We start from the raw sequence: 25,612 nt of genomic DNA, 5'->3' as shown, positions 1-25,612 counted from the left end.
CTGAGGGGACTCAGAATAAGAAAGGACAGGATACTGGCCCTAGATAGCTAGATGCTTGTCAAAGGAATGAATTCACTGAGCCCAAATGTTTGCTTCCTCCCATACACAGAAAAGCACTACATTCTTTAACTTGAGATGCCTGGCTTTCTTTAGATAGCAAGTCATCTTTTATTGCTCCAAATACCTGGTCTCTGTTGTAAAGCTCCTGTATATCCTTGCTCCTCCCCTACCTCTTCAGAGCAGCCCCTCAGAGCCATCTGAGGGGCTGTCATCCTGGCTTGCGTCCTCCCGCCAAATAAAACATAACTCTCAACTTTTAGGCTGTGCATTTATTTCAGTCGACACACATATAAATGATATCATAGGATATTTGTCTTTCTCTGTCTGACTTCACTTACTATGATCATCTCTAGGTCCATCCACATTGCTGCAAATGACATTATTTCATTCTTTTTTTATGGCTGAGTAATATTCCTGTGTGTGTGTGTGTGTGTGTGTGTGTTTGTGTGTGAGCTTCTTTATCCAGTCATCTGTTGATGGACATTTAGGCTGTTTCCATGTCTTGGCTGTTGTGAACAGTGCTGCTGTGAACACTGGGGTGCAGGTGTCTTTCTAAATTAGAGTTTTCTCTGGATACACGCCCAGGAGTGGGATTGCTGGATCATACAGTAAGTCTAGTTTTAGTTTTTTAAGAAATCTCCATACCGTCCCCTGTAAAACATTCTTTGCTGTGGCAGGGTAGATTGATACAAACTGACAAGAACAACAGTAGTAAACGTAAGTCTCAGAACAACAATATAGCTTAATTTCACTTACACGTTAGAGTCTGTATCATAGAAAAGCAAAGAATATGTCTGCAAAGTCGTTGCCAATGAACAAGATTTACTTTCTCAGGAAGGAGGAAAGCTCAGGGAGCGAGCAGGAGGCACCTGTTGTTATTATTGGTTTCTGCACTTGTGTTTTCTAATGGTTTTTAAAAGGCAGCCAATGCTCATTTCTTGTGTGTTCTTACTACGAAAAGGAGTCTATTCAAGCCCATTTAGTGAGCATCTACTATTTGCCCAGAGGGGCCACCCTTTTTGAAAGCCCTATGGAGGAGGGTGGGGACAAACACCCTCAGATAAAGAGACTAGTGGAAGTGAGACAGGAAGGACACAGCCACTGAAGTAAAGATGCAGCAGAAAGCTCCAAGGTGGCAGAAAAGGCAACTCCTAGGAGACGCGGAGGCCCACGAGGCGGAGCCTCCGGCTCCAGGGGCCTCGAGCCGCATTACACACGCTGCAGTGCCCTGGCCTGGTGACGGCGCCCCCACAGGTGCCAGGACTGTTGCGAGGCTAACCACGAAAGGTCAAAGGAGAGGGCGGCGGCCCAGTTCCTGGGAGTCCCGCCCCTCCCCCAGAGCAGCTGGGCTGCTCCTCCCACTCATTAGCACATGAAACCCAGCAGCACCGCTCCCTGCCCCCTCTCTCTTGCCTTCCGGGGGGGGGGGGGCCCACACTGTCTATGGAGTGTGTATCTCCCTAAGTAAATCTACGTTTACTCAACCGTGGCTCGCTCTGAATTCTTTTCTGCGCGAGGTCGAGGACCCTCACTTGGTAGGGGGCATCCCAGGGACTCGTCCGAGACCGGGGACATGGCCGCCCTCCTGTGCCCGCCCCTGTTTCACTCCGGTATCAGAAGCTTACTGATGGGAAGAGTGCTCTGCCTAGCAGACGCAGCTGGGCTGTTAAGAACGAGCAAATGATGCTTGTGGAAGAGCATTTAGACGATCAGGTGCGTGTGGGTGCAGGGCCACACCAGGGCCCCAGTGCAAGTCACAGCCACACGCCAGCACGGGGCCCGCCCGCTGGCCCACCTCCCCCTGCAGAGTCCAGAGCAGAGGCAACAGCTGTGGCCACCCAGGCTGGACGCTCAGGAAGTAACTGCTGAATGAAGGAGCCAGTGGAGCAACTAACCAGGTTCCCGCCCAGGGAGCTGCTGAAGAGGACAGGCCAGCAGCTCCCCCCGAAACCGAGCAGGACCCTGTGGGGCCCCTCCTCGTACAAATCCACCCATGTCCTCTGTTTCTTGTTTGTAGGACACAAGCTTCATTCAGCCTCCTCACCTTCCCTGAGCTCCAAAGGGCAGATTCAAACAGCTGCCAATCAGGGAAGACGGGAGGAACAGTCAAGACACAGCAACGCAGCTATGAAAGTCGGGTCCTGGCTCCTCCTCAGGGGACACATGTGACGCTACCCTGAGTTCTTCTGCGGGAACCAAGGTGGAGGATGGTAACTTCAGGCTGAGTGCGAGATTCCTGAGCCCCGCCCTGTTCCCTCCCCACCAGCCAATCAGATCAAGCCACACCCCACAGCCCTCACCCCAAATGTTACCTTTAAAAACCCTTCCCTCGGGGGAGGGTGTAGCTCAGTGGTAGTGCTATACTCAGCACACACTAGGTCCTGGGTTCAATCCCCAGTGCCTCCATTAAAATAATTACATAAGTTAAAAATAAACCCAATTACCTCACCCAAAAGGTAAACAAAAATAGATAATAAGTAAATAAATACATTTTTTAAAAAAGGTTTTAAAGTTATTAAAAAGAAAACCTGCCTTGGGAACCTTCGGGGGTTTGGCGTTTTCAAGTGCAAGCCGCCGTCCTCCTCCCTCGGCCCTGCAGTAAACCTTCTCTGCTCCAAACTCCGACGCTTTCGTCCGTTTGGCCTCACTGTGCGTCGGGCACGTGAACCTGCGTTGGGTAACATTAGGACTGCGCACTGCTGCGGGCGGGCCGGACGGACGGAGGCTGCCCTCCGTGGACCACTGTGGGCCCAGAGAGGGCCCGGGGACCACACTGGGGTGGGTCCCCGAGGAGGGGCTGAGGGACACGGGGCCGCAGACTCAGGCCCGCGGGGCAGCCCCCTTGGGGTGGTGTGAAGCCTATTCGGAGGTGGAGGTTAGGAGAGAAAAAGCAAGCAGAGAGAAACATTCGCCAGGAGCCCTGCTGTGTCCAGAACAGCTGTGGTTGTGCAAGACGGGGCCCAGGCTCACAGTGGGCAGGGCCCCACCATGGTTTAGGGGTGGGAGCCTTAGGGCAACCTGAGACTGTCTACACTGCATTTTCCCCACGAGCGTGCATGCAGGGAATGCTTCAAGAAACTAAAAACATTTTAAAAAATTTAAGTGGGGGAGGATGAGCTCAGTGGTAGAGCGCGTGCTTAGCACGCACAAGGTCCTGGGTTCCAGCCCCAGCACCTCCGTTAAATAAACAAATAAACCTCCTCCCCCCACCACCCCCAAAAAAGAAAAATTTAAAAGACTTAACTATGCTTAGCAAACACATCTTTCATATTTAGGGTACAGTTAAATCCGGATTTTAAAAGAGAAGCCCCGGTATTATGTGTTACCAAATGAAAGTTTGTGTGTCTGATGCACCGTGATGCCAAACATACCAAAACACCGGAGTTGGGAGCAGAGAAAGGTTTACTGCAGGGCCGAGCAAGGATGGGCAGCTCCTGCTGGAAAAACCCACGCTCTCCGATGGTTTGGGGGAGAAGCCTTTACAGGCAATGTCTGAGGAGAGGGCTGTGGGGTGTGGCTTTCTTCTGATTGGCTGGTGGGGAGGGAACAGGGCGGGGCTCAGGAATCTCGCACTCAGCCTGAAGTTACCATCCTCCACCTTGGTTCCCGCAGAAGAACTCAGGGTGGTGTCACGTGTGTCCCCTGAGGAGGAGCCAGGACCCGGCTTTCATAGCTGCGTTGCTGTGTCTTGACTGTTCCTCCCGTCTTCCCTGATTGGCAGCTGTTTGAATCTGCCCTTTGGAGCTCAGGGAAGGTGAGGAGGCTGAATGAAGCTTGTGTCCTACAAACAAGAAGTGGGGGCCCCACTAGGTCCTGCTCAGTTTCATTAGTTCACGTGGTGACGGGCCCAGGATCCCAGCCTGAGTTCACACTCCTTGGAGGGAGGCCGGTGAAGACTCCTCCTGGGTCGTGTCATTTTACAAGACTTTTTCTGGGGGGGGGGGATGGAGATAATTAGATTTATTTATTTATCTATTTATTTATTTTACTGGAGGTTCTGGGGACTGAACCCAGGACCTTGTGCATGCTAAGCACGGGCTCTACCACTGAACTATACCACCACCCCCTGGGTCGTGTCATTTTATTCCAGAGTCTTAACTGCTGCCCAGCAGGTTTTGTAAATAGAGTCCTATTCAAACACAAGCCCCTGAACTTTCTGGCCCTGCCCCAGCCACAAGGCCAGGAGGACAGGTGGAATTTCAGCAGGTGGAATTTGGGGTGAGGCAGGTGCAGATGTGAAATAAAATTCATATTTTATGGCAAAACAAGAATAATTTAAACATAAAGTTTTTCCTCTGCCCTTTGGCCTCCTCTCTGCCCTCACTGTGCACAGTGTGCCTGCAAAATGGATCCACCAAACCTCCCCCCGTCGGCAGGAACACCTGCTCAGCCATAAAGAGCAATGTTCTCCTGGCACCAGCAAGGCAACTCCTTAACGGTAACATTCCTCCTTGAGCTTGTAAGGGGCCACGTGACCCCCAGGCTGCCGCTTAGGTGTGGATTACGTGAACTGTCCATAATGCATCTGATGCAAAGCCCTGTGTCTCAAGAAACTCATACAAACCATGATTTCTAACAGGCAGAACAGTTCTCAGAGTTTTCTGAGACGCTTTTCCTGGGTTATAATCCTCAAATTTGGCTCGAATAAAACTTTCCATTTCTTTCTTAGATCAACCGATTAATTTTTTGTTGACACAGGTAAGACAGAAGGGCGTGAATTCCTGGAGTGGCAAGTGGGGAGGGACCCAGCGGGGGTTCAGGGGACCTGAAGGCTGCCTTGTGGGGGCAGGGGAGGTCTCTCCCTGAACTGAATCTGCACAGGGCCTAAGTGTGCCCTGGCCCAGCTCGAGGGCAGCCTGGAAGGACCAGCCAGCTGGCCATCCCCAGCCACCAGGAGCAACCTGGCCAATCCGGACCCAGGCAAGAACCTGACTCCGCAGTTCCTTGCAGACGCTCCCCACCGCTCAGCAAGGATCCCCGCAGAAAATTCCCATCAGAAAGGATGTTTATTTCCTATGAAGCTAAGAATAGGCCCTCGCCAGCACTGCCAGTCACTCTCTCCCAGGAGGAATCCAGCCAGGATCCCAGAAAACTCCTCGGCTCTCTCACAGAGGGCTGACTTTGAGTCAATATTAACCAACCCCGAGGCGGACAAGCCATCACTCTGATATTTACCAGACTTCAAAGCGAGAGCCCGTCCTGCACAGGGATCTCAAAACTGAAGGGCAAGGGGTCACGCGGCTTCACAGCAGCGACACCCCGTGTGTGTGTGTGCGCGCGCGCTCACGTGTGCGTGTGTCTGTGTGCACACACGGATGCTTCACGGTTCAGAACACGCATCTCCCGGTTCCTGGATTCCACCCTGGCGGTGTAAGTAGCTCTCTGCAGGAGACCGCCTCAGCAGGAAACCCCTTTCACTTTGTCACTTTAGCAACATTGTAACTAACTTTTGAATCAGACGACCCCACCCCTGCTTTCCGGATCTTCGGATCACAGGATACCTTGTCTAACCTGTGGGTTTTCTCTGTAGATCAAAGAAGTAGGAAGGAAGAACAAGTAATTAACAGACACCAGATCTCCTCCTCGGCTTCCCCTTCAGCAATCTCTTGAACAAGACAGCATTTGAAGAAAAGATCGCGAGAAGTCGACACACCCACACGTAGCGGTGGTGGGGTGGTGGCGGCTCTGACCGCCTACCTTAGATTAACTGAGATCGCGTCCCCTTTCCCCTTTAACTTTCATGGCCGAGCAGAACCTTCAGAGATGGACTTTCAGGGGGACGCTGAGTCCACCATCTCCCCACATTGCCAGCATCTCAGTTAAAAGCAACTTTCCTTTCTATCAACATTGCCTCTCTCAAGTATTGATGTTCGAGTGACAGGCAGCCACACTCCTTGAACTAAAGAAAGCAAGCTGGATCCAGTGTACAAATCCATTTCACGTCCCCCATTTCTTATTAGTAGGACATAGACATCCTTCAGCCTCCTTGACCTTCCCCGAGTTCTAAGCGGCAGATGGAGAAGCATTCCCAGCATGAAAGCAGCAAGTGCAAAGGCCCTGGGGCTGCAGGAAGCTGGAGTAAGGGGGGTCAGAAGACGAGCTGGACAGGGGACAAGGGTCTTCGGGTTCACATGAAGGAGCTTTTCATCACAGGGGACACAGGCTGATCCGTGTGGTATAAAGCCACTCTGGTGTTCTGGGGAAAGTCAGGGAGTAAAGACTGGGAGGCAGGAGGTAGGTTGGGGATGAATGCAGCCATCCAGGGCAAGGACAGGAAGGGACAGAAGGGAGCTGACCAGACCTGGAACAAGAGAGATCATGAGGAACAGGAGGGCCGCCCAGACTTCAGGCTGGAGCCACGGAGAGACGGGCACTATTTACACAGCAGGAGGAGCTGTTACTGGAACCACTCACACGGTCTCCCCAGGGATGTCAGCTGGGCTATGGAAATTGCTGCCAGAGCCCAGGGGAGAGGTGACTTGGCAGGTGCTGACCGAGGCCACGGGTGTTTTCTAGAAGGTACCGAAGGACCCAGGCAGGCCTGCCTGAGGTCATGTCGGGGGAACTGGGGCAACGGAGTATATGGTCTGGACACCAAGAGAAGATGCCACTGAGAAGTGGAGCTGGGTGGGGACAGTGATGTGATCATGGCAATGCCTCGGGGGTGTCCTGCTGCCCTGAGCAAGGCCTGGTGGAGTTTGACTGTGCGTCCTGTGAGAACAAAGGTGGGAACACGGAGGCTGAGGGCCCAGCAGCATCGGGACGAGATCGGCAGTGTAGACGGGCTGAGGAATGGAGGCGGACATGGGTGTGCAGCCGGGGCAGCTGCAGAGGCAGTGGCGTCTGTGCGTGCGCACGTGGCCTGATGGAGGAGGCCAAAACCGGGGCTCTGACTACTTTGCCCCAAACTGCCCTGTCTGCACGGTGGCCACGGCTTTAACTCCGGATTTTAAACCCCCACCCTCTGCCCCCAGGGCTCTGATTTCCACTGCATCGAGCTGATCTCCGCTCAAACATCACAGACGTGAACTACTCCATACGCCAAATTCTAAGTTAGGAATTCATTTCCAGTTTGAATTATCTCTTGAAACAAGTCTGTCTAGGCAGACAGAAGTCCTAGCAGAGCCGAGATGCAAGCAATTAGTAAAAGTGCAAGGAGCTGAGACGTTGATGTCATCAGGGCCGGCTGGAACCTGGCTCCACAGACGGACCCTCCTTTAAGGGTGATGCCCCAAAGACCACGCCCCACACACACCAGGGCGCACGACTGCCTGGTGCCCAGGGGGCCCCATCCTGCCCCATCGAGGGGTGATAGGAGCCTGTCCCCAAAGCCTGGGGGAGGAGAATACAGGGTGGGGTGGGAGCCCAGCTTTGACTTTTTACCAGCTGATCTGCTCCGGACCAACCGGCACCTCCTGGACTGCACAGGGAGTGACAACCAACAGTGGCCACCAGAGGCTGGTTGGGGGGATCTGAGGGGAGGGGCTGTCTGGACGTCTTTCCACAGACTCTCAATTTCAGAGGTTTATTACCCCTGTGATCCCCCATGGAGACCCCTGTCAGCTACCGTCCTGACGAGTGCTGGGTGGGAAGCCGGCAAGAATACAGAGACGCAAACAGAGCACAGCCTGTCGCTTCTTCCCCTGGCTCTCAGCAGGATCAAGAGGTCTGCTCCAGAGAGGCGGGCTTTATTCTCTATCTTCCAGATCAACTGGCCTGGCCGAGTAACATTACATACTTAAAACTCGCTCCCTGCCTTCACCATCTAGGGTAGAAAAACAAACACCAGGCTGTGTCCCTTACTCTGGGGCCCCTGGAGAGCCAGCAGCGGGCTGAGGGAGTCAGCAGATTAGATGCAATTTGCTGCTTACATCAAAGCCCTGATTAGTTGATTTCATAAGAGGAGAAGAGAGACTTTTCTTATCACAGTGTGCCTTACTGGAAGTGTGCAACTGAGGTCTGCCTGAAACTGACACAACACACACATCAATCCATAAACCTGATGCTTTCAGATGTAATGAGAAGCTTGGTAAGCAAATTAACAGCAGCACCAGCATCACCAGCACCATCACCATCATCACCCTCATCAACACCATCACCACCATCATCATCACCATCACCACCATCATCATCATCATCACCACCACCATCACCACCACCATCATCACAATCATCAACACCCTCATCAACACCATCACCACCCTCATCATCACCACCACCACCATCATCATCATCACAATCATCACCACCATCATCATCACCATCATCATCATCACCACCACCATCATCATCACAATCATCACCACCGTCATCAATACCATCACCACCCTCATCATCACCATCACCACCATCATCACAATCATCACCACCATCATCATCATCACAATCATCACCACCACCATCACCACCACCACCATCACCACCATCATTATCACCATCATCACCACCCTCATCAACACCATCACCACCCTTATCATCACCATCACCACCACCATCATCACCACCATCACCATCATCACCACCATCATCCTCATCACCATCACCATCATCACCATCACCAGCATCACCATCATTGTCACCATCACTATCAAAACCATTACAGCCACTTTAACTGAGATTCTGCCGTGTGCCAGGCATACCATATGTTTGTCTTCTATTTTAAGCCTCTTAGCAACCCTGAGAGTTAGGTATAATTATCTGCACATTACAGAAGAGGGATTTCAGAGCCCAAGGAAGACAAGCAGGTTGCCCAAGACAGCACAGGAAGGTACTGGTTTAGATCCCACAGAACCCAGACTGCCACGTCTCCCTGCCTTGCAACTGTACCTAACTAAGGCTGCTTCTTAATCCCCTTCTCTGACTCTTATCCTGACTCGAAGGCACTGTGTCCCCACCCTGGGACCATCTCTTTCCCAACATCATTCCCCAGAGTGGCTGGTACGACCTCCCTTTCTGCTTGAGGTTGCACAGCAGTTTCTGTTGGCCCTGAGCCGGCCTCACGCAGCCACACACGTCCCATGTGTGTATAGCAAGAGGAAGGGGACACAGTGAGGAGGCCGGCAGGTTGGTGATTCAGGGAGGACAGGGCTTCAGGTTAGGAAAGCTTGTGTGGGGTGCGTGACAAAGGCCAGGGGCCCTCCATCCCTCCTGGATGGTTCATTGTGAGCTCCCGGAGGATGCTGATGTGTTCGGAGTTGTGTGTCCCTGAATCACTTCGAGTCGCCGTCTGGACCGGCCTCTCTTACTACCTCAGTGAGACATCTCAACGGTTGGGCAGGGGGTGCCTGAGAGAAAAGAAAAAGGCCACAGCAGCATCTCAGGCAGAGGCATGAGGGATTCATGGGGCTGGACCCCAGAACACTTGCTGACTTCCTGTCCAGGGCCATGGGGCCACCAAAAGCAAGCCTGTGACCCTCCACAACGACCCTGGGACATAATGCAAGGCAGGGTGTCCAAAACAGAGGTGCCCCCAGGCATCTCTACCCCATGCTGCAGCGGAGGGACAGATGGGTGGGGCTGGACAGCAGCAGGCTGGCCCCGATGGCACCAGGACCCTGGAGCGGGGACAGCTCTCACCCCGACAAGGGCTCCCTGGTGCGCGGGGAGGAAGTCACTCGGCCCTGGAGCCAGGAGTCTGTCCTTAACTTAGGTCTGGAGAAGGGGCAGATGCAGCCTTCTACGCCCGGGCCTGGCCAACTGGGGCCCACAGGCTAAACTGGCCCACTGCCTGTTTTATAAATAAAGTTTTATTGGCACACAGCCTCCCGCATTAACCTGCACAGTGTCTGTGGCGGCAGAGCTGAGGAGCTATGAAGAAGACCACGTGGTCTGAGAAGCTGGAATATTTAATAAGGGGTCTTGGCAGAAAAAGCCTGCTGGACCCGCTAACCTAAGGCATTGGGCGGTGGAGGGGGGAGGAGGGCACCTCTGGGCCCGCCTGAAGCCATCAGCCGACGGGTGGGGACAGATCCAGAGCATAGAGAGTGACATCGGTCGAATCCAGCCCAGTTAATAACCCGGGATACAGACTCCCAAACGTCTTAACCTTTTCTACTAAAAAGGTTACACCCTCAGAGACCATCATTATTTCACCATTATTTCAGGTGACAGAAAACATACTTTTTCTCTTTGGTTTCCTGGGGTTTTTTTTAATGATAAAATATGCTTAAAATCTACTGGGGAAAATGAAGGCACGTTCTTCCCGTCTGAGGCAATAATTAGGAAGCACATGTTGGAGCAGATGTTTTCCCAGCCAAAACCAAGCCTCCTGACGTGTGTTTTCCTAGTGCAGCTGAGAAGACACCTCCAGGCTCATCAAGCCATTCCGGCATCCAGCGCCGAGGAGCACCGAGTGCCCAGCTGCATGCAAATCCCCTCAATATGCCTTGTTAGGATGGTGGCCAGGGGCTCTCAGAATACTCCCTGAAGCCCGGCTCAGTCACTCCCCCAACCCCACACGGCCAAGCTGCTCTCCTGCTCCAGGCACAGGACACCCTGGAATATGGCAGTTTATGCCCCCGAGAAAGTGGGACCAAGGGGGAAGGGACAGCAGGAAAGGCCTATTCATGGCCTGGTCCTTCATGTTGGCTGTACTGCCAAGGGCTGCAGAGTGAAAAATACAGCTAACTCTACCAGGGGCTCCTCAAAGAAAGGCTTGACTGAGGATGAGATATCTAAATTGGGTTTTGAAGAATGCATAGGAGTTGTCCAGGGTAAGAATCCAAGAGGGTGCAGTAGGTAGAATCAAAGTGGGACTTCAGAGAGGCTAGAGGGGGCCCTGGATGGGGCAGTCACGGAGTGAGCAGGGTGAAGGACTTGGGTGTAGGCAAAGGCTGGAGATTTCACTCACAAAGATGGAATCATTACTCTGGATTTGATGGCAGAGAGGGGACAAGCAGAGTGGACACAGCTTGGGGTGGGGGCCAGCAGTCACCCTAATCCACGATCTCCTCACTATTCCTCCAGGGTGTGGATCCCCTGACCCCCTCTTTGCTGGGCTGTTCCATGGAGTGTCCACACCTCCCCACCCCCCAGACCTGAAGCTCCTTGAAATCAGAGAACGAGAAGAACGGAAGAAACAGGGCAGCAGAGCCTGCCACCAGGGACGGCCGGAACAGCCGTGGCTTCGGGCACCAAGGAAGCTGGCCTCGCCCCTTGGAGCAGTGCCCCGCCCGTCTCCAGGGAGCCCGGCCCCTCCTCACGCCCTCCACCAGCCCTGCCGCCGGCTCAGCCCTCCCCACTGCCTCGAGAGGGGACCAGGGGCTTCCCCGAGTTACTCCCCACGTGGCAGCGAGGTGCTCCCTCAGCACGGGGCGCACCCCCCCATTTGGGATTCAGCCCCAGGGAGGGCAGCGGTCGCACCCCCCCATCACTGCTTCCTGAACACACTCATGTCCGGCTCGCCTTGCTTTCAGTCCGTCTGACACAGAAGAGTGTGGGCTTTGTATTTAAACTGTTCACGTCGAGGCTCCAAGTGAAGTGAAAGAGGGGTCCTGAAGAGGTCTCTGCACCCCCGTGTTCGCAGCAGCACTACTCACAACAGCCCAGAGGTGGGGGCCACCCATGTCCCTGATGGATGAATGGATAGAATGTGGTCCATCCAAACAGCAGAATATTATTCAGCCTTAAAAAGGCAGTAAATCCAGACACAGGCTACAGCCCGGATGAACCCTGAAGTCAGGAAGCTCAGTGAAGGAAGCCAGACACAGCAGGACAAATGCTGCAGGATTCCTCTCCCGAGAGGTCCCTAGGGTTGTCGTTCTCAGAGACACGAAGTAGACAGTGGGGGCAGGGGCTGGGGATGGTGGGGAAGGACTGAGTGTGCAGTGGGGACAGAGTGTCAGGCTGGGAAGATGGAAAGCTCTGGAGATGGATGGTGACAGTGGTCATACAACGTGAATGCACTTAATATCACTGAACGGCATACTTAAAATTAGCTAGATGGGCAAGTTTTGGTTATGTTTTATATGTGTTTTCACAATTAAAACGAGAAAGCCTGCTGGGGACGTGTTTGTACGTGCAGTGGCCCCATCGAGGTCTGGCGGGGTGCCATCATGGTATCCGGGGCTCTGTCAGCTGCACCCCTCCCCACCCAGGACCCGCCGAGGGGTATGCGTAACACTGTACTGCAGAGTCTGCACCCTCAGCTCTGCGGGCTTCCTGTGCCCAGCCCCGACACGTCCCGGGACCGCACCTCTCACCTCCCGACTCCACTTCCTCTTCTGCAACAGGAATAACCATTCTCAAAGAAGCAGGTGAGACCTACCCCCCCCATGCCCCAAATGCTTGCATCTCCCCAGATTCCTGTGCTGAAGCCCTAAGCCCCAACGTGACTGCACTGGGAGCTGGGCCTTCAGGAGGCAGTTAGGTTAAGTGAGGTCGTGAGGGAGGGGCCCTGATCTGATGGGATTAGTGGCCTGTGAGAGGAGACACCAGAGCTCTTTCTCTCCACCGCATGGGGGCACAGGGGGAAGGCAGCCGGCTGCAAACCGGGAAGAGAGACTGGAATTCTCCAGGGACCAGGCAGGCCGGCACCCCGACCTCAGGCTCCTGGCCCCCAGGACTGTGAGAAAGCCACGTCTGCTGTTTGAGCCGCCCCACCTGCGGGGCTGCGCGAGGCCGCCGGAGCGGACGCGGACGCGGACGCGGACGCTGCCCCTGCAAAGAGCACAGCGCGACCCCGGTCCTGGCGTCGGCGCGCTGGGGGCGGGCGTGGGGCGCGAGCCCGGCTCACTGACCTGGTTGTAGAGGGCGCAGATGTGCAGCGCGGTGTTCCCCGAGGCGTTCTGCGCGCCCATGTCAGCCCCGTAGAAGAGCAGGTGCTCCAGGTGCTGCACGTGCCCGTACCTGCAGGCCTGAAACGAGAGTCCACGCTGTGAGGCTGGACGCCGCCCGGGACGCCCCAAGCCCCAGGCGCGCAGCCGCCTCCCCCGGAACCGACCGTGTGGTCAACACGGCCCGACCCCTGCCCCCACTCTAGACAGGCCTCGCACGTCAGCATCCCTGGGTGGGGATCAGACGGAGCCAGTGATGGGTCTGAGGACTGTGTTCAGCTCTCTGATGGGGGTTCTGCAAGGTGGTCCCCGCAGCACCCAGCTCCTCCCATTCAGAACCATGGGACAGGAAGCCCAGAGAGACCCACGGCGTGTCTTTGCCTCCGGCCTCAGGAACCAGCCCCAGCAAGTGTAATCCAGGATGCTCCATCTCTGGCCTTGCTTACCCAAGCTCCCCGCCCTGGGAGGAGGCGTGAAAGCAGCCCGGAGAGGTGCAGGCACCCGGCTGTGTCCTGGGCAGAGACCCTGCCTGCCCTCCTCCGGGCAAGGGGCATCCGGTTACTGCTTTAAACTGTAACCCACCCGGAAGAGAGCACGGGGCGGGAGCAGCCCCACAGTGTGATTTACCCTTTCCTGGGCACTTCTAAGGGGTGATGTGTGATTTGTGAGCCAACAAGGCTCTGGGGTCAATTGGATCAGGCCCCCTTTTCCCTGAACCTCACTCTGAGCCTGTGTCTTCATGTGTAAACAGAAATCCTATTCCTCACGGGGTTCTCACGAGAGTCACGTGCATAAGGGACCTGAAAGGACCCCCCAGTGCTGCTCACAGGGAGCCGGGCGGCCCTGCACTGTGACCGGGCACTGCTGTCCCACTCAGGCAGAGGGTCCACCAGACACTGCTCGATGCTGGGGCAACCCTTGACCCGGGCAGCAAGTCTTAGCCAGCAGACCCACCCCATCCACCGCCACCTCCCAGACACCCAGCGACAGGCAGCGCGAGGGCGTGAGACCCGCCATCCCGGGGACGGGGCAACAACCTGGATGGGGAGATGTGAAAGGCAAGGAAACGGGGGTCCTGACCCCACACGGCTCACAGGGAGGGCGGGGAGGCACTCAGTGGGGAAGAAACAGTGGCCACACGGGGACAGGCAGAGGTGGGGGGTCGGGGCCGGGCTGCACAGTAACCAGAGGAAGGGGTGCTCATTAACCCTGCCTTTCTGATCACTGAGGCAGATCGAGGGAACTTGACCTCTGCCCAGTCCACGAGAAGCAGCTACACCTCGCCAATTAACACTGAGGACGGATGACAGGCAAGATATGGGAACCATACACTGGATGAGCTTAAAAAAAACAAAACCCCGAGTAACTCACAACCTCTGTGCCTCCCATAAAATCATCTCCTCCGTTTATAGAGCAGATCGTCACCATAGATACAGTGCTTTTACCTGCCCGCCCCCTCACCCCCTTCTTGGGACAAGAGCACCTGCATCTTCCTTCAGGGGCCACCCGAACCCGCTCCCAGAGGCCCGGGGGGCCGGCCGTGCCCCCGCAGCCGGCACAGAACGTTCTACTCCTGACAGACTGGGCTGCGGATGCCCATGCGGCCCTCGGGGCCCTTGACGACTGAGGCCGGAACATTTGCTGCAACGACTGAGAAAGTGGAATTCTCTTTCCCCCAGGATGGCCGGCAAAGAAGCCACAGGAGCCCAGAGCCGCTGGGCCACCAACACAGGGGAACAGAGGCGAGGGAGTCACAGGAAGGAGAGAAAACAAGACACACACCCCCCCCCACCCCCCACCCCAAGGTGACGCCGCGTGAACCCCTTCAGCCACGACCACGCCTGGACTCCTTAGGACACAGTGTAGGCATAATTTTCATTCTCCCCTTAAACCAGTCTGAACTGGGATTTTTGTTCCTTCAATTTCAGGAGCCCAGCTCACCAGCTCCCGCCAAAGGGCCTCCAGGAGGCAGGACTGTGCCGCGGCGCAGCCGAGACACCCTGTCGTCAGCACGGAGGGGGCCGTGTGAGTGTGAGGACACTGAGCAACCAGCCTGGGCTCCTCGCCCGCCCTCCCTCAGTTAACCTGAAATCGCGAGGCTTTGCGTCACACCCTCGGGATGGCGCCACCCTCTTCTTACCAAGAGCCACAACAGGCTCAGTGCTAAGAAGGAAAACAGAGCTGTTAACTCTGAGCAGACTGCCTGGGAAAGACCCCCGAGGGCCTCCTTCCCGCTCCAGTCTTCTCTCTCCCAGCCCGTTGTTTTAAAACAAACAAAGCCAAACGAATTCAGACAAACACTGAAACAAAAATAAAACCTCCCCTAGCCCCACAGTGGTGCAGTGTGCCATTCACTCTTCTAAAGGATCCTCTTTGCTAGTCTCCTCTTTTAAACCACGGTTGTTACCTGACAGGAGCTGTGCTTGCTGGCGCGGCAGCCTGGTGGGCGAGGAGGGGTGAGGGGGCCCGAGGGAGGTGGCGGCCAGACGGGCCAGCAGCCGGGCTGCGTGCAGCGGGCTGAGCAACAGGCCCGTAGAGGAGGAGCAGGGAGCAGGCTTCCCACTGGTGGAGAAGGGAGCCACCAACGACGTGCAGGAGAAAACCAGAATGAACTCTGGGGACGGTGCCAGTAAGAGCACATGGTTTCCAACACAGAGAGAAGCAAAGACGAAAATGTGCAGACCCACGTGGACACAGGTCCCCAGCTCCCGCGCCTGAGACGGCCTGGGGTCAGCAGCAGCCCGGGAGTGGCGAGCACACTCAACGCCCGGGCCTTGGGTCCTAAACCCCGCTCTGTGCTCCGAGAGACCAGGTCTCCTCAGGGAAATGGCCGACTCCAGCGCCGAGGCGGAAAAAGAACAAGATGAGCTTGGCACACCTTGTTGAGCAAGAAGCAAAGACGTGCTCAAGAAAGGATGGGGACAGGGCCAAAGGACAAACAGGCAATGCTGAAGGGGCGCCCATGGGCCCCAAGAGGGACAACACTAACAGATCGTTGACCCGTTGAATGAACAGAAATCCACGAAACCGCATCACTGTAAACAAGGGGACAGACAGACAAGAAGAGAGAGCTCTTCCTGGTAACAGACAACCAACTAATTAGTGTGAGACAAGGACGGGGCGGAAAATCTCCATTTAGCAATTAATTGCTTAATTCAGGCAGGAAACACCAGCGGACGCTGAAGCCACCAGGAGAGAGAAGGGTGAGAAGAGGGGTTTTCCCAGTGTGAAGACCCCAGAAAACACCAACCAGAAAGGGAAGCAGGAGCTGCAGTGGAGGCCCCGCCAAGTCCGCCCAAGCTGGTGGTCAGAGCGAACGTCGCCAGTGACAGCAAACGGCCACCACGCACCACCCGGGGGGACGCACTGCCGGAAACGCGCGTCCCTTCCCCGGCGCTCCCGCGGGAACGCGCGTCCCGCTTGTCATCGTGAGGGAGCAGCGAGCAAACCCAGTCTGGGGGACAGCCTCCCGCAGGACCAGCCCCGCCGCCTTCAACACAGTCCCTGAGAGAATCGAGGGAAGACGGATGACGTCTCCCAGGCGGAAGGGCTCACGCAGGGTCCCGGACTGGCCGCTACGACCATGAGGGCGATTACTGGGACAAGGGGAAAGACTCAGATGTGGCCTCTGGGTGAAGGGTATGTGGGAGTTCTCTGTCCTGTTCCCACAACTCCTCTGTAAGCCTGAAATTGAAATAATAGTCACTCACAATTTAAAAAAAAAAAAAGAAATTAGTACTTGCTTAACACAAAGACCTCAAAGCTTACCAAAGTAAGAACCTGTCCTCCCCCAAGATAAGCCGTGCTAACCCCCGTCCTTTTTTCTTTTAAGAGGTGTTGTGCTTTCTGGCCCTTGGGAGACAGATTAAAAGGACTGACAGCGCCAGAGAGTAACCAGAATGGAAAACAAAACAGCATGCCTCAAACTCGCTTAGCCATTCTGTCTGAGATGCCTTCTGGAAAACGCACGTCTCCTGCCTGCAAATCTCCGGGCACGTGCACTTGGAGGCGGTGCCCCACGAGATCTGGGATTCACCCCAGCTATGCTGGGTGTCCCCCGTCACAGGCCAAACACGTAATTTGCGTAAATTAGGGACAAGGGTGCTCCTTCCTTCAAGCGCTTCACTGCCACCTGCTGGACACCTGTTGTGATGACCCTTCAAGCCTGAATTTACAGCAAATGAAACAACGCCCCCTGGGGTTGTGCAACTCAACTGGAGCAATGCGAAGTTCACTGCGTTGCAAATGTTTCTGCTTGGTTCGGTGCCACAAGCAAAATTATCTAAGTCCCCACCACACAGGCATTTCTCCTACAACATGTGCTTTGCAACGTGAGCTGGAGATCGCACAGCTGAACAGTCAGACTACAACGGTCGTCACCCCAGCTTAGGCACCGGCAGGCCCCTCACCCAGACACACGAAACACTCCATGCCCCGCGGAGCCACTGGCTGCTCTGTGGCCCTGCGTTCCCGGGTCTTCAATGGCTGGCGGTGGTCATGCTGGCGGCCCCACGGGGAGTCAGGGGACTGGGCCGTGAGTGTACGGACTGCAGCGCAAACCACAAAAAGTGGGTAGTTCTGCTCTGATCAGTGTTGTGGCCTGAGCTCTGTTCCCCAAATTCGTATGTTGAAACCCTAAGCCCCAGCACCTCAGAACGTGACTGCATTTGGAGATGGGGGTCTTTAAAGAGGAGATTAAGGTAAAATGAGGTTACTAGGGTGGGCCTGAATCCTACATGATGAGTGTCCATGTAAGAGGAGATCAGGACACAGACACACACAGAGGGACACCACGTGAAGACCCAGGGAGAAGACGGCCATCTCTACGCCGAGAGAGGCCCCAGGAGGAGCCGGCCCCGCCCACCCCTGGGCCTCGGACTCCCGCCACCCCCAGGACTGTTGTCTGAGCTGCCTGGGCTGCGGGACTTTGTTACCACAGCCTTTAATAAACCAATACAATCAGTTCAGGTCAACTACTTTGTGAGGTTCAGGCTGAAAAATGACATAAGAGACGTGATGCTTAGAATTCCAAAAGGAAAGGTCCCAGTATTTTGACGTCTAAGGGGATGCCCCCCAGCTTTCCCCATGGACCCCACTGCTTTAAAATGTGATTTCTGGATACAAGAGGTCCCTGAAGACTCAGCTTAAGTCACTACAGCAGAACACGGGCTCTGACTGAGGCGAGGAGGCGCATCCTCCACCTTGGTCCCGGGGTCATCACCGACGCCCTCTCCCTGTGGCGTCTCCTCTGCCCTCAGCCCCAGGAGTCGGGGCTGACTGTGAAGACGGTGGCTCGGTGGTCCTCAGTCCCCCTGGAGGCCCACCGTGAAATGCGACCTTGCTGACTTCTCCAGAGGGAACGTTCCTCATCTGGGCAGCGTGGGGCCTCAGGTGCAGATCTGACCCCCAGGTCAGTACAGAGCAGACCCCCAGCTGCATGGCTCAGCTCTCCCCGCAGGGCCCCAGGGGCTCAGTGGCTTGAGATGTGGGCTGGGAGCAAAGGACTGGGTCTGGAGTAACAGCACGGGCCAGGGAGGGGCCCCCAGGCTCTGGTCCTTCCACCTGGCAGCCGGGGGATCCAGGCTCTCAGATCCAGGGGTCCTCATCTGCAAAGATGCAGGTAACAGCTGCGTGCTGTGTCCACAGTGAGGCCCCCACAATGATGGCCGTGAACTGGGCCACACTAACCCTCCGTAGGCATTGTGGGAACGCCATCTCCAGGCCCATTCATGATGCCTCCACCCCAGGAGGCCAGTGGCGCTGTTCCCTGACCTGAGGCTACATCTGCCCATCACTGTGGCCTGAATGAGATGCCCGCTCTTGTTAGGACTGGCCACTCCCGGTGGGGGCTGTCGGAGCTCTCAGGGGCTCTCTGCCCAAGCCTGTGCTCCCGTTGGTCCCAGCTTCCGTGGACGCGGTGTGCACCCCAGCTGTCAGCACCCCAGCTGTCAGCACCCCAGCACACTAGGAAAACCCTAAGGTAAAGGAAGAAGACCAGAGTCCATACTGGTGATGCCATGCCTTCTGGAGGTCAACCCACCCAGCCAACATGTACGCAGGGGCGTGGAGGGTGCTCAGATGCACAGCCCTGCCCTCGAAGGGCTGCGGGTACCCCTGGGAGACGGTAACACACACAGCACCCACACAGACTGGGAGCCACACCGTGCTGTGAGCGCCATCAGCAGACCTCCCGGGGGCCTGCCCCCTTACCGTGGGGTGAGGGAAAGCACCAAGGGCCTGGAGCCCAGGGCTGAGGGTAAACGGGGGTGGGAGGGGGTGGATGGGGGTGGGGGGTGAGCCCAGTGAGAAGAGGGAGGGAGGAGAGGAGCAGTAACCAAAGACTGCAATTTCCTTAGGGTTAAAACCCCGCATTAGAAAACAGTAAGCAATAAACAGCAACCACAACAAAATTAAGATCAAACGATAAAACGTCCTTTAAAAATTGTTGCAGAAATCAAATGAGATCTGCATGAAGGCCTGAGAGCAAACTGGTTAAGTGCTCTGACTGTCAAGTACCACTTCTTAGAGACAAAGCCAGACACTCCCCATGATGAGGACAGCAGGGGCGTGGCCAGATGGTGGTGATGGGGTGTGGCCAGGGGATGAGAGGAGGAGGATGTGGCCAGATGGTGGTGATGGGGATGTGGCCAGGGGATGAGAGGAGGGCGTGGCCAGATGGTGGTGGATGGGGTGTGGCCAGGGGATGAGAGGAGGAGGATGTGGCCAGATGGTGGTGGATGGGGTGTGGCCAGGGGATGAGAGGAGGGCGTGGCCTGATGGTGATGGGCTGTGGCCAGGGGATGAGAGGAGGATGATGTGGCCAGATGGTGGTGATGGGGTGTGGCCAGGGGATAAGAGGAGGGCGTGGCCAGATGGTGGTGATGGGGGTGTGGTCAGGGGATGAGAGGATTAGGGCGTGGCCAGATCGTGGTGATGGTAGTGTGGCCAGGGGATGAGAGGAGGGAATGGCAAGATGATGACAATGATGATGATGGTGGGGGCGTGGCCAGCACTTACTGAGCACTAACTAGATGCCAGGCACTGTAGTGTGTCATTTAACTGTCACAAGAGCTTTATGAGTTATAGCTCAGCCAACTTTAGACATTAGCAAATAAGCTCAGAGAGGGTAAGTCACTAGCTCAGGTGACCCAGGTCATGCTGAGGGGGCTGTCTGCAATCCCAGTCTGTGTAATACTCAGCAAAGTATATCCTACTGACAATGCAAGAAGGAAATCTCACTTATCTTCTAAAACAGAATCAGACAAAATCTCGGAGGGAGGGAGAGAGCGAGACGCCCCACGTGGGCCAGTCACGTGGGCACAGCTGTGCATGAAGGCGTGTGGAAACACCAGACCGGCTCCTCTGCCAAGCAGCTGTCCTCTCACTGGGGACGGCCATCCCCCCAGGGCCTTGCCTTGACCTCACCAGTAACATATCCTCGAGTCCCGAGACAGCCAAGCCCACGGACCCTGAGGTCGGAGCGGGGTGCCAGGCGCTGCGCAGGTGGGTGTAAATGCTCAAAAGCTAGACTGCAGGGTGAATCTCCCTGGCCTGATGCCCACGTTCCCGGGCTGCGGGGGTGCATCTGGGTGGTTTTTACTTCTTTCTTGATGCTTCCTCATATTTTCAAAGAACTGTATGTTGAGCAGGTGTTTCTTTTGTAATTAAAAAAATTTAGGGTAACATGAATAACAAGTTTAAAGATCCTTTGCAGACAGCAGTTCAAAAGAGCGCTCTCCCAATATCAGCCTGCAGGGGGTGCACATCCCAGTCGCAGGGCCTGGGGGCCGAGTCTTGCTCCTTCCGGATGAAACCCTGGGTGCCCAGCACCACCCGGGGCAGCCAACCAAGCGGCCTGCAACACCTGCGAGCAGGCCGGCTGCGGGCAACTTGACCCCTGGAAGGATGGGCGCCGGCCGGCTGGGCAGGAGCTGCCGGGTGCTACACAGAGGGGCGTAGACCCCAGAATTCCGAGGTGCTTCCCCAAGAGGGCCGGGCCAGAGTCGGCCCAGCTGGGTGATGCAAACCCGCCTGCCCTCCATTTCCTTCCGCCACAAATGCGTGTCGTTAGACGGGTGGCTTCTGTCTGAAAGCCCTGGAGGCCAGACCAAGAGCCAGGCTTCAGGCGGGACCCGCGCTGGGAGCGAGCCCGGCCCGGGCAACCACCAGCCTGTGGCCTTGGGCGACCACCCCTGTGTCTGGGCCCCGCTAACTCGGAGACCAGCAGTGTCAGCCAGGGTTGCTGCAGGAGTGTGAAAGGATGGCGAGGACAGCGTTTGCTCAGTGAATGTGAGCCCTGACGGAGGACGACCACCTGGGGAGGGCAGCTGTGTCCGGACCCTCGCTAAGCATCCCCTCCTGCGGTCACAGTGGCCACAGGTGAAGACTGCAGGCTCCCCCAGTGGCTTGGTTGCCAGCGGCTTCAGCAGGACTTGCGTGAAAAAGAAGCCGGCCAGTAGAGGGCGATGCACGGCCCCGACGGTGATGCAGGGAATGGATGCACCGAGAGTTACTGCCTCTGAGCTCCAAATGCAGTGCTGGGCTGGGTGCGGGGGACCCTGGACGTTGGTGGCTTTGCTGCTGGACGCTGGGAATCCACACGGGGTCTCGGGGGCCAAAACCACGGCAGGGAGCCAGCTCTGCAGAAAGCGACCCTCCACGCCCCCAACACTCACCGTCACCCCCATCTCTGGGTGGTGCTCCCAGGAGCCAGGTGAGGCAGCCACGACGGCCACCTGCATTAGAAGGGGGGTGGGACTCCAGCGTGGGGCCACCCCAGTGAGAAGTGGGGTGAGATGTTTGCCTGGTTGGGAAGGGAGGAGAGAACGGAGCCCAGGGGCTCCCCGAGGTCGGGACACGGGAGCTACCCCGTGGAGACACGCCGCTGGACTCGGGGCTGAGCTCACTCTTTTCTTGTGTCTGTTTCTGCTGCTCCGGCATCTGGGGTCTCGGTGGCACAGGAGGGACAGGCTGCCCTGCCAGGGAGTCAATTCCTAGAGAAAAGGACTCCGCCTAGAACACAGCTCTCAGATCCACACCAACCATGCAGTCCTTGCGGCCCCTGCACTCTCGGCTCTCACACTCAGGGCCCCTCACGCTGTCCAAACCCCACCCCGGGCAGCCCCTGGGCCCCAGGGATGCTGAGGTCACAGTCTGCTGGTCCTGCCAGCCTGTTCCCCACCTCGGAAACCACAGTAAAGACCCCTGCCCCAACACCGTCCTCTGCCTTCCCCGCGTGGCCTCCTCCTGGGTCTGTGAGTAACACGCCACCTCTGCACAGGCAGCCGTCTCCTGCTGGGTTGGCCCCATCAGGCCTGAACAGTAGAAAACCTACATTTTAACGGAGGGGCTTGAGAGAGGATGCCCGGCAGGTGGAAATACAGCGTCCCTCACGATTCTTCCGAAATGTGCTGATAAAACTCCCATCTGGGCCAGGGAAGGCCTGACGTCTGTCCATGACCCGGGGCTCCGTCCCCGAGCCCGGCATGGTCCAGGCCCCGCCGTCCTGGGGACTCAGGCACGGTCCCAAAGCCGTGACTGCCCAGGTCACCCCCAGCAACACCTCTCCCTGTGTCCCTGTCAAATTCCGCATTTAAGGCCATTTTAACCTGAATTCACATTATTGGAGTTCAAAAAGAAAACTGCAGAACAGCAAAAGTAATGACGTTTAAAGGACGGACAAATCTAGAGAAAAAACACCACCGGCGTTTCACACGGGCCGGCCCGCTCCCAGGCTGCACACACACCTGGCCCCGTCGCGTCCGGGGCTCGGGGTCGAGGGAAACCTGGACTAAACGTCTCTGCTCCGTGGACACTCCTTCCCCAGGGACGGGGGCACAGCTCTCGGACACGTCGGTAGCTGGAACACCGGACGTGGAGCTGGCCTTGCCTGGCTCTTCCTCTGGACGGGCCCCGGGGACACCCTGCTGGTCCCTGGCTTCTGAGACTCACAGCTCAGCCTCAGGCCCTGGGTCAACAGCTGTGACGCAGGCCCTGAGGGCGCTGCTCCCCTGAGGGCCCGCCCAGGGCATGGCCTCGGGGCCCCTGGGAATAGCTTCACAGAGGTCCCCCCCCTCCACCCCGACACACACACCCTGCTCATACCACAGGCAGGAACTGGACGCTTCTCCAGGCTGCGGGGACTCTGAACCAGAACCGAGCACGAGAAGGCTGGGCGGGGGGGGGGGGGGGGGTTCCACCTGCTGCCGCACCTGGGCAACCCCCACCCTCCGACCACAGACCCTGCTCAGACGGGCAGGTGTGTAGGCTCACGGCAGTGGAGGGAAACGGACGGGCCACGGCCACATAAAGGGCGAGCAGGAGAACCATCGCAGCCGCCTCCTGGTCCGGCCTCTGCCCTTGACCCCTTGGACGGATACGCCCCCTGCTCTCCCAAAGCCACCGTCCACCCTCCTCTGCCCGCAGACCCTGACGTCCGCGCCTGCAGCACCGGGCTTCCTGGTTGGCCGGCTCTGCCGGGGCTCAGCCAAAGGGAAGGCGGGAGAACGGAGAAGCCAGGGCACTCCTTCCCCGTGTCGCAGTCCCTGCACCACACGGCTCCCCCGGGGCTCCCTCCTCCTCACACACCTCCCCCTGGGCTCCCTCTGCCTCACTCGCTCTCCCTGCTTCCAGGAATACAATCCTCTCTTGCCCTTGGTCCATTAAAGACGCTCCCTCTGAGCCACCAGGTGGATTCTGTTTCTGCCAGGACTGCAGCCGACCTGCCCCCAGCCCCACCGCTGCAGGTGGGGTTTGGAAACATGCGCCTTGTGCACAGAAGTCAAGCCCTGTGCTAGGTCCCCTGTGCTCACAAAGCCCCCGGTCCCATGCTCTACCTGGGACAGCGGGCTGGGACAGCGGGCCCCCGAGTGCCCTCGGCTCCCAGGGAGGGGCGCTCGGCCAGCGGGGTGGCGGGTGAGGGGTGAGCCCCGCGCACCTGGTGGATCTCGTGCCAGCCATTCTCGTCCTTGCAGCTCACGGCCGCGTGCTCGTGGAGGAGCAGCTCGCAGCAGCAGGGGTCGCCCCCGACGATCGCGGTGTGATACAGCGGCGTGAGGCCGTAGCTGTCCTTGTAATCCGGGGACGCGCCAAGCTCCAAGAGGGTCTGAAAAACGCCGAACGCTGCGGTCACGTGTCTCACGGCCCCTTTCTCAGGACTGAATCAATCAAGAAGAGGGCCACCCGCCCCCAGACCACGGGCACCCAAGCCCTCAGTTCCCATGCTTGGCTGGCCTCTCAGGATTAAGGAGGTCCTGACTTCAGACATTGAAGTTTCTGGCCCTGAAATGGCACCCGGTCCCAGGCATGCAGCACACGCTTACACGTCCGGGAGACGTGGAGACGCTGGGCACACGTGCCCTCGGGCACCAGGGAGACCTGCCCTGTCCGGCTGATGCCCTGTGTACCAGCGGAGAGCAACATGGGGACAGAGACATTTGGATGGAAAAGGTGTACTATTTAACCCAAAAGTGCAGCGTAAACCATCTCAGTGTGCATCCTGGAGGTGCTGAAATAAGAAAGCGTCGCCATGAACTCTTGATTTCCCAGGAAGCCAGGTGATGAGCGCAGCCGCTGTGAAGCTAAGGAGTCCATGACGTTACAGTAAAGCACCGTGTTGGGGGTCAGCCCGCAGCACTGGGTCCCCTCCCCGCCTCTCCCCGACGGAGCGGGCTTGGGCACGTGCCCCGCTGCCTGGTGCACCACAGGCAGAGCCCGGGCAGGTGAGGATGCTCAAATCACAGCGTGGGGAGGGGGATGGAGGTGAGGTCCACCCCCCACAATCGGCTTCTGATGCCGGGGGCAGCAGCTGCAGTGAGGTGTGGGCTGGGTTGGCAGCCTCCTCCTTGGAGGGGGGCGGGTTTCAGCTGAAAACACGCGCCCTGTGGCTGGAACAGAGGAGAAAGGTGACTTTCTGTGAACAGTAGATCCTAAAAGCCACGTCACCAAGGAGGGAGGTGGGGAGCCAGGCAACTCTTGCGAACACCACTCTAACATGATCCGGCATCACCTCGGGGGCCGCTGTGGGAGGGGAAGGGGGACGGGGCAGGCGCCGGGATCGGATGAGGGGGCGTCCCCGGGGAAGACGGACCCACGCGTACCTTCAGGGCCGGCAGGTTCCTGGTGCGGGCGGCTTTGTGCAGGGCCGTCATCCCATCCTTGGCACGGAAGTCCAGGTGGGCCCCGCCGTTTCTCAGGGCTTTGATCACCTCCCCGGGGTCGTCCAGCTGTGCGGCTAAGGTCAGCGGAGTCTCTAGGGGCCCAAACCCATGCATGTCAGAGCCAGCACGTGGGCGAGAGCAGCCACACCCCTCACTCCCTCACCAAGTCCAAAGGGCTAAAAGCGAGTTTGAGGAATGGACCCCCAGGTATTACGGCTCCCACCCACCTGCTGACGCCAGGGCAGCCAGCGTGGCTCCGACGACCCTCAGGACAATGACTGTGACTCTTGGGGTCACGTGCAAATCAAAAGGGGGACGGAGGCAGGGCTCAACACCACTGACTAGGGGGCTCTGAAAAGCTGCCCCTGCGGCCTTTGCCTCGAGGACGCAGAATCCTGCAGCCCCAGCAGACGCCCCGGCACGGGGAGCAGTCGGTCAGGGCTGCAGCCTAAGATGCGAAAGGCAGGCGTCCACCTCTTCATCTCAATTATGTGATATCTACTGGCATCTTAGTAAGATACCAAGGTCTGAGCAGCAGGGAAACAAACATAACACAGAGTCGTGCCCCGCCCACAGAGGACTCCCTCTGGGCGAACAGAGACCCGGACAGTCATCACGAAG

The 25,612-nt window shown here is 57.1% G+C and overlaps 1 protein-coding gene across 4 annotated transcripts in view; it reads right to left on the bottom strand.

The window, feature by feature from the left end:
* The window catches only part of SHANK2 (SH3 and multiple ankyrin repeat domains 2), a 494,838-nt gene that overhangs the window by 356,660 nt on the left and 112,566 nt on the right, over positions 1-25,612 (bottom strand). For all 4 annotated transcript variants that reach the window (XM_064492018.1, XM_064492014.1, XM_064492017.1 and 1 more), the window contains exons 7-9: positions 24,932-25,083; positions 23,770-23,937; positions 12,798-12,914 (exon numbers count right to left, since the gene is read on the bottom strand). In XM_064492018.1, coding sequence (XP_064348088.1) covers positions 12,798-12,914; positions 23,770-23,937; positions 24,932-25,083 — 437 coding nt within the window. The remainder of the gene's footprint in view (positions 1-12,797; positions 12,915-23,769; positions 23,938-24,931; positions 25,084-25,612) is intronic.

This window comes from Camelus dromedarius, chromosome 12, assembly GCF_036321535.1.
Source record: "Camelus dromedarius isolate mCamDro1 chromosome 12, mCamDro1.pat, whole genome shotgun sequence".
NCBI classification, from domain to species: Eukaryota; Metazoa; Chordata; class Mammalia; order Artiodactyla; family Camelidae; genus Camelus; species Camelus dromedarius.
This window is presented reverse-complemented; position numbering and strand designations above follow the sequence as displayed.